General features: G+C 40.5%; 1 protein-coding gene across 1 annotated transcript; it reads left to right on the forward strand.

Annotated features, from left to right (window-relative positions):
• The first annotated feature begins 272 nt into the window (after positions 1 to 272).
• On the forward strand, positions 273 to 3,802 carry LOC149185328 (uncharacterized). The gene is made up of 2 exons (XM_089419081.1): positions 273 to 3,094; positions 3,202 to 3,802. The coding sequence occupies exons 1-2, from the start codon at positions 364 to 366 to the stop codon at positions 3,648 to 3,650; spliced, it is 3,180 nt and encodes a 1,059-aa protein (XP_089275207.1). The 5' UTR covers positions 273 to 363; the 3' UTR covers positions 3,651 to 3,802.
• Positions 3,803 to 8,628: the final 4,826 nt, after the last annotated feature.

The following is an 8,628-nucleotide window of genomic DNA, read 5'->3' on the forward strand; positions in this document are numbered from 1 at the left end:
TAAGTATTGATTTTTATGGAGTGCGGATTTTATGGAGTGCAAATGCCGTATTCCTTACCCTGTTTTACGGTAAAAGTAAAACATCATCGTTCAATTTATTCAAACTTCAAATAGAAGAAACTTCAAATAGAAGAAATGTGATATTCTTTTCTTACTTCTGTGAAAAGGTCAAACTCCAAATTTTGGCCTTAATTTATGTAAGTGCGGTCTTCTTTTCGGAAAATTAACCGACCGGAACATCTTGAAAAGATTCTTGCCATTCTTAATTTGAGTCTCTTCACTCAATGCAGCAGCAGCTATATAGCTACTGCATTACCAAGCTCCATTTTCTCATCAGAAACCATTCTTTCTGTCACGCAAGAGATGCAGATTACCATAATGCTTCTCCTCGCCACCCTTTCTTTCATTCTCTTTCTCAATCCTCCTTTTGTCTTTTCCACACCCATCGCCCATTTCCCTCACCATCCTCCTCGTCTCACCAATGCTTCCGACCAACACGCTCTGCTTGCATTCAAGTCTGCAATCACATATGATCCCTCCCACTCCTTAGCCACGTCTTGGATGCCAAATGTCTCATTCTGCCAGTGGACGGGCATCATATGCAGCAGGCGCAGGCAGAGAGTCGTTTCCCTCAATGTTTCGCACATGGGATTAGAAGGTACAATCTCTCCCCTTCTCGCCAATCTCTCATTTCTTACAGTACTCAGCCTTCGCAATAACAGTTTCCACGGTCAAATTCCCTATCAATTGGGAACCCTCTCTCGCTTAAAGATGCTTCGCCTGTCTAAGAATCAACTCCAGGGTTCCATTCCGCCCACTCTGGGTAGCTGCCGCAGTTTACGGAACTTGACTCTCTCCTATAACAATCTGACAGGAAACATTCCCCCACAACTCTGTCTTCTCCCCAACCTAAGAACCATGTACTTGGGTGATAACAATTTGATGGGAACAATCCCGGACTGCTTGGGAAACATATCCTCTTTGCAGTACTTAGAATTGGCGGAGAACAACCTTCACGGCAGTGTTCCTTCCGAATTGGGTATGCTCATCGTTCTTGATCTCGGTGAGAACTATCTCACGGGACGCATTCCGTCTTCGTTGTCCAACTGCACCAATCTTGAAAAATTGGATATATGTTTTAACCAATTAGTTGGCCACATTCCGTCGGAGTTGTGTACCAAGAAGACCACCCAGTTAATGGAACTCATTCTGGAAGATAATCAGCTAAGTGGCAGCGTTCCTTCATCCCTCTTCAATTGTACCAAGTTACAATTGATTGCCTTAGCAGGGAACCAGCTCAGCGGAATAGTGCCTATGGAGTTGGGTAAATTGACACATCTCCGGTGGCTTTACTTGAACGACAATTACCTTATTAGCGGCAACACCACGAGATGCCCGATTCTAACAGCTCTTAGTAACTGTTCCGATCTACAAGTAGTAGACTTATCTGATAATAACTTCACTGGGCAATTGCCGTTTTCTATAGGCCACCTCTCTACAAAACTCTACTACTTAGACTTGGGTATCAACGAATTAGCTGGAGAAATACCTCCTGCAATTGGAAATTTAAGTAGCTTAACATTCCTTAGTTTAAAAGGTAATTCTTTTACAGGGTCAATCCCTTCTTCAGTTAGTATGCTTCAGAAGTTGGAGAGGTTATATATGGATTCCAATAATTTACAAGGAAACATTCCAATGGAAATTGGGCAGCTAAAGAGGTTAGGTCTCTTATATCTTTTTGGAAATAATTTGTCTGGGAAAATCCCTGATTCTATGGCCAACCTCCAACAACTAAGATATTTATATCTTAACCATAACCAGTTATCAGGAAACATACCTGCAAGTTTAGGGAAATGTGTGAACTTACTACTGCTAGATCTATCATACAACAAGCTTAGTGGTCACATACCTGAAGAGCTTGCAGGCCTTGCAAATTTAGCCTTCTATTTCAACTTGTCAAACAATCTATTAAGTGGCCATGTACCTTTAGAACTAGGAAAGTTTGATAAGCTTCAAGCCATAGATATTTCGGCAAATCAAATAACTGGCTATATTCCAAGTATTGTCGGAAGCTGCAAAGAAGTAGCATATCTGAATCTTTCTTACAATGCACTTGAAGGTCCAATTCCAGTGTCAATCAGTGAACTTCTAAGTCTTGAAGACCTAGATCTCTCCTCCAACAATTTGTCAGGTGGAATACCTATATCACTAGCAAATCTCACAATGCTCCATCACTTGAATTTTTCTTTTAACAAGTTGTCAGGGGAAGTCCCTAAAGAAGGAGTTTTCAAAAAGATTGGCACCACAACATTTATGGGAAATCTTGGTCTATGTGGACCTTGGGTAAATCTACCACCGTGCTATGCTCATAAACATAAAAGTGTTTTGAATCTCAAAAGAGTTATCATACCGGTTGTTGTTGTAGCAATTGTTGTATTGTGTTTGTTTCTTGCAATCTTGTGGAGAAAGAATTGTAGGAGAAATATTCAGAGAGACACTGGTCCATCATTAAATGTGGGGCATCAAAGAATCTCCTATGCAGAGCTCGCCATTGCAACAAATGAATTTAGTGATGCAAACTTGTTAGGAATTGGTAGTTTTGGAAAAGTGTATAAAGGCATTTTGAATGACGGCACAATGGTTGCTGTCAAGCTTCTCAATCTACAAAATGAAGGGGCTCAAAAGAGTTTTGATAGAGAATGCAAAGTTTTGGGTAGAGTTAGACACCGGAATCTGATTTGGGTCATAACTTGCTATTCAGATCTCCAAATCAAAGCTTCGATATTTCCATTTATGCCAAAAGGAAGCCTAGAAAAGTGGTTATATCCCGATGATGGAGAACAAAGTTGTTTGAATTTGATTCAAAGGTTGAATATAGCAATAGATATTGCCCAAGGCATGACATATCTCCATCATCATTGCTTTGTGCAAGTGATTCATTGTGATTTGAAACCCAACAATGTGTTGTTGGGTGAAGATATGACTGCATATTTAATAGACTTTGGCATTGCTACTATATGTTTTGCAAATAATGAAGATGGAGCTCTCACTTCCACAAATGCAATCAAAGGATCTACCGGGTACATTCCTCCAGGTATTATTTAAATTATATCCCATATGAAGCAATCTTATGATTTTCTTATGTTTACTTAACATTTTCAATTAAATTAAAAAACTTAAGATGGGGATCTATGAATGCAGAATATGGAATGGGAGGACAAGTTACAACCAAAGGCGATGTTTATAGCTATGGAATAGTGCTATTGGAAATGCTCACTAGAAAGAAGCCCACCCATGACATGTTTGTAGAAGGAATGACATTGCACAAATGGGTGGGTAGTAGTTTTCCAAACCAAGTACAAGAAGTGGTGGACATGGGTCTATTAACGAGGACTAGTAGATGCATTGAAGAAGATAAAGATCTCAATTGTCTCAATGCACTGATAAATGTGGGTTTGCTTTGCACAAATGAATCTCCTCAAGGACGACCTACAATGATGGGCATTCTAGGCACATTGCAAAACATCAAAGACACTTTTTTGAGCACTACTTCCATTCCCAAATTCCAGCCAAATCTAACACATTTGTTGGGTAGTACAAGTGCTACTATCAACAACATTTGTGAAGGTCAAAGTTCTTCTACATCTTAGTCTATTGTAACAAAGTGGTGGTTATATGCTTCTTTGTACATAAATCTTTGTTGTTGATTGCATATAAATGTTTTATAATTGATTGCATGTAAATGTGAACAATAGAGTTATATCTACACATGAGTGGTTTTTTGGAGATGCGTTTATGATTATAATTTATTATTCTATCTTTAAAAAACAATTATATTCAATATCCTTTACATCTATATGAATGTGTGACACTCTTCTGGTATTAAATACAAGAAGAATTTTGTATTTGTTATGTTTCTTAGTTTTTATATCACTCTTTATGAGTAAGGGTAAAAAAGTCTATCTTTCACTTTTAAAACTTGTCATAACCAACATAAAAAATGATACTACGATTTAATTTAAAGGAACAAGAAAAGTTAATTAACACACATCTTTGACAATTCAGACTACCTTTAACATTAAGTAATCATAGTTCACAAATTCTATCTTGCCCCATCTTGAGAACTTTATTGTCATAACAGCTACCAGGAAAACATATAGCTTTTCTCATTTCTTTGAAGAAGTTACGATTTTGTATCTAAAAGCATGGTGTAGAAGTCAGGATTCTGTAGCTAAATGTTGCGATGATGTTTACAATAACAAGAGTTTTGAGTTTTTCAGAGGAGCATCTTTGTGACTAACAGGCAGCTATATCTACAATTCTCCCAACTTTAAATGCACTGTCCGCTTCCATTGCGAGATTCTTTTAAATGCAATTTCCAACCTTCACTTGGCCTTCAAAATCTCCAAGGTGGATAGCGGCAAAGAGGTCCATTTCTCTCTGCGCATCTCTACTCACAACTTATTTTGTTTTTCTTGAAACAGATTCTAATTTTGAGTTAGTTCCTTTGGACAGTAAAGCAATTTGAGACGACTTGTTACAGAAAGCAAATTTTACATCAAATGTGATCTCAAATTCTCTGATTTTTGAAGATCTCAAATGTGATTCTCAAATTCTCTGATTTTCGAAGATCTCAGATGTGATTTTATATCAAATGTGATCTCAAAAATTCTCTGAGTTGTCAAGATTTTTGACATCGATTATCTCACTAGAACTTGCTGAAAGGATTATTTTAATTGAAGCAATAGACATAACATATTTGTGATTTCTTCATTATAAACAATCTGGATTATTTTAATTGAAGCAATAGTCTTTTGCATGTACAAATGAGGGGTATATTTAGCCAAGGGTGAACTTGACCCTTGTGACTCTTCAAATTTCCTCATGAATGTTTGACTTACATGACTCTTCAACTGACATGAATCTTCAACTTTGTATGTGGGTCTCTTGGACTTCCATGCTACATTACATTGATAACAACAATATGGCCCACAATAGTGATGTGGTTGAGACAACTCATGACATGACTCAACATGACAATACTGGTATGTTCATGTTGATGGTGGTGTCCATGTCGAGTTGCAGTGCTGTTGAATGATGAGTGTGCTCTTAGTGTATCATAGCTTCACCTCTGCATGAAAAGGTGTGTGAATCCTTCAATGGTCTTGGAGTTCGCTTGATGTTGCATGTGCATGTATCCCCTTCGCTGGTACTTGGCATGCTTCATGTGTTCATCCATTCGTGAACAAGTCTCCTAGCATGCGCTCCTTGTTCATCCCATTCATCGTCGTGCCATGTCTCATCCATGTACCTGTATCTGCAATCACTCATGACGAGATGACATCAAATCCAGAAATCCCCTAGTCTACCATGATGCATCATCTTTCGCTTTCGGGTGGAGGTGACTAGGAGAGAGGACAAGGCTTTTGAAACTGCGAAGAGCATATATCATGCCGGGATGTGAGGCTTCGGGACACTGTTGGAAAAACTGTGTAGAGGTCACTAAGAGGTTGGGTTGAGCAGTCTGGGAAAGGAGTGACACCTGCGGAATCTAGCTCAGCTGGGAGGCAAAACTGCGCAATTTTTTCGAGGAAGGCAGTGCGAGCAGCAGGAGGCACTTGCAGTCAAAACTACGCAGCTTTTTAGAGGAGGCTAGGAGCAGGATGCGGGAAGCTTGCTGGACAAAACTATGTAGATCTAGGAGGCAGTCATGCAGGACATGTCTGCATAGTTTCCGGGCTGAGCGGGGTGTCGGGAAACTAGTGGACAGTCCAAGAAAACTACACAATTTTCAGGAGGAGTGGCAGGCCGACCGACAGGGGGACTCCTGGACAAAACTGCATAATTTCCAGAGACAGTGCAGTGATAGGCAGTAGGTGCCTATCCCTCTTTTCTGTGCAATTTCTTCAGTTAGTGCAGGCGGGCAGGATGATAACTTCTGCACAATTTTTGGGAGGAGTGAAGCCCGGGGTCACTTCCAAGTCAAATTCTCTGGTTGACCAACAAGAGGCTTGATGGATAGGCTTGCAGGAAGCGCAAATTGAGATAGCTTCTTGGGCAACTTCTGCATTTTTCTGGGTGATAGTCAGCCATGTTGATTCCAGGATTGCGTAGTGCAGACTGCTTGGGAGGCAGCCTCAAGCTCTGCGCAATTCTAGGCAACAACGCTTGGTCACTGAGGGTTGAGACTACACAATGCAGCTTAGTGAAGGTCTGGCTAATGGAGGGTGGTCCGATCGATAGATCTTCGGAAGAATGGTTAAGTGTGTGAGTGATTGAACTCATGTATACATGACCTTGCGAACACACACTCAACATGACTAAAGGACAAGACACCTCAAACAAACTAGACAACATGCTCAGTGTGACTGACTAACGGGTGCGAACGATAAGTGAGACACTTGAGATAGATCGTTGAATGATCGTGATGACACTTGCATGCAATTACATACACCTTCTTGTGTGAGCGCGACAAATGCTTACATAGTGAACACAACTTGTACACACGAAGACAGACCTTGAACATAGCCAGAACAAGACTGCAAGCATGACATTGCAACCAACATGCTAAAATATGACCGGTGAACAGTCAAGAAAAGAGGGTTTAAAGACTCTACATGAGCTCATGGGATGAGACCAAGTGTTTGCAATCATCAAGGAAAAACCAAGGAAGGCTCTGAAATTGGATGTAGGCCAAAATTTTGGAGGGTGTTGCAGCCGCTACAACACTTAGCGACACACTGGTTGAATACCTTCTCTGTTTCGGTCCATTGACAACACAGAGCCTTGGTCTATCAGGGAGTATTGAATCGTTGTGTGGGTTAATTCGATTTCCCCACTTACCCCATGGACAAACATGGTTCACCTTTTTCCAACTCAGTCGAACACACAACAAGTTTAAGCCTGATCATAGTGTTTCGAGACTTCATTAGCCAAAGGTTATAACCAAGCATAGAGAAGACATACACAAGGTTGAACAAGTGCTGCAATGTCACAAGACTCTTTGGATATTAGCCACATAATCATTCAAAAGCCAGAACTCAATAGAGGTAGCACTTATTGAAAAAACAAAAAATAGCATGATATTAAGCAAACAAAACAAAGCAAAGAAAAAATAGCAACGCAAAGCGAAAAGACAACAAGCAGTAAACAGACTATGTACATGGTGCACGACGCGAACCTGACTTACTAAAAGTAGTGCTTTAAATCTTGGTCATTGACAGGAAGGTTTTCAATCCTCTCGTCAAGTGATTGCAGATGGTACGTGTGTGGGCCAATATTTTCCTAGACAATGTATGGACCAATCCATAGGGATTAGAACTTTGTATGTTTTCCTTTGTCTTCATGGGGCTTATCCCATTTCAAGGTTAAGTCACCTACATCGAAGTTAGTATTCCATGTGGACTTCTTGTCGAACCATCTCTTGATACAGTTTTGGTGGAGTGTGAATTTTTCTTTTGCTTTCACCCTTTCTTCCTGCAACTTGTGAAGTTTATCCATCCTACGCTGAACTAGCAGACAAGGCTTGCCTTGGGATTCTTGGGACAATTGGAGCACAGGCAAGTAGATGTTTGGCAAAATGATGGATTCTTTCCCATAAACCAAGAAGCATGGTGAAGTTCTCAGAGAGGGTTTAGGTGTTACACGGTCAGCCCATAAAGCATTCATCAAAGAAAAGTGCCAGTTACGCTACTCAGAGTAAATGGTCTTCTTGATAATGCAGATAAGGTTTTTATTTGTAGATTCAGCGAGACCATTTCCCTGTGTGTAGTAGTTAGCTGAGTGTTTAAGAAAGATACCATATTGCAATGAAAAATCATAAAGCTTTAAAGACAAAAGGTAAGTTTCATTTTCAAAAACAAGTGATACCTGAACGCCAAATCGTGAGATGATGTTTTGTTGGAGGAAGCTGATGACTTCCTGGTCATTCACTTTCTTAAGCAGAACTACTTATGTCCACAACGTGAAATAATATGTAGCTGTCAGGATGTAGTGGTGTTATTTCGACGAATATGGGAATATTTCCCCAATGATGTCCAGGCCCCACTGTTGAAATGGTTCAGTCAATGCAACAAGGTGCAGCGGGTCTACTGACCTTCGTGTTCTGTTGGCGCATCACTGACAGACCAGGCACTTGTAGGCATAGGCATGTGCATCCTTGAATAATGTGGTCCAGTATAAACCTGCTCGTATGACTTTGTGCGCAATGGTATTTCCCGCAAAGTGGCCCCTAACTCGTCTACCATGCAAATAATGCAAGACCTTCTCTGAATCATGTCCCTCCATCGCTGTGCTTTCTATACAACACTTCGTGCACCAACTGATAAGGTAAATCTTTGAGGCGAAATGCCCTCTTTTGTCTCATGGAGAAATGAGAGGGCATGGTGCCATGCTCAAGGTACTGGCACACATCTTCATACCAAGAGTTTCCGTATGAAGTGGGTGGTGCTTGCTCTACATCGTACATCTCGATTTCTTGCTCCCAACCAGTGAGCTCTTCCTCTTCCTACTTTGCATGGATTACTTTGGCTGCAAGTCCATGACCCTTTACAATGTCAATTGGCTTGATGTCAAGATCATACTCTTGCAATCTTGTTATCCAGTTTGCACGTCCTTCACCTAGCTCTT

The sequence above is a fragment of the Pinus tabuliformis genome, chromosome 3_2 (assembly GCF_031772625.1).
Source record: "Pinus tabuliformis cultivar Carrire ecotype Pingquan chromosome 3_2, CPIR1, whole genome shotgun sequence".
Lineage (NCBI taxonomy): Eukaryota > Viridiplantae > Streptophyta > Pinopsida > Pinales > Pinaceae > Pinus > Pinus tabuliformis.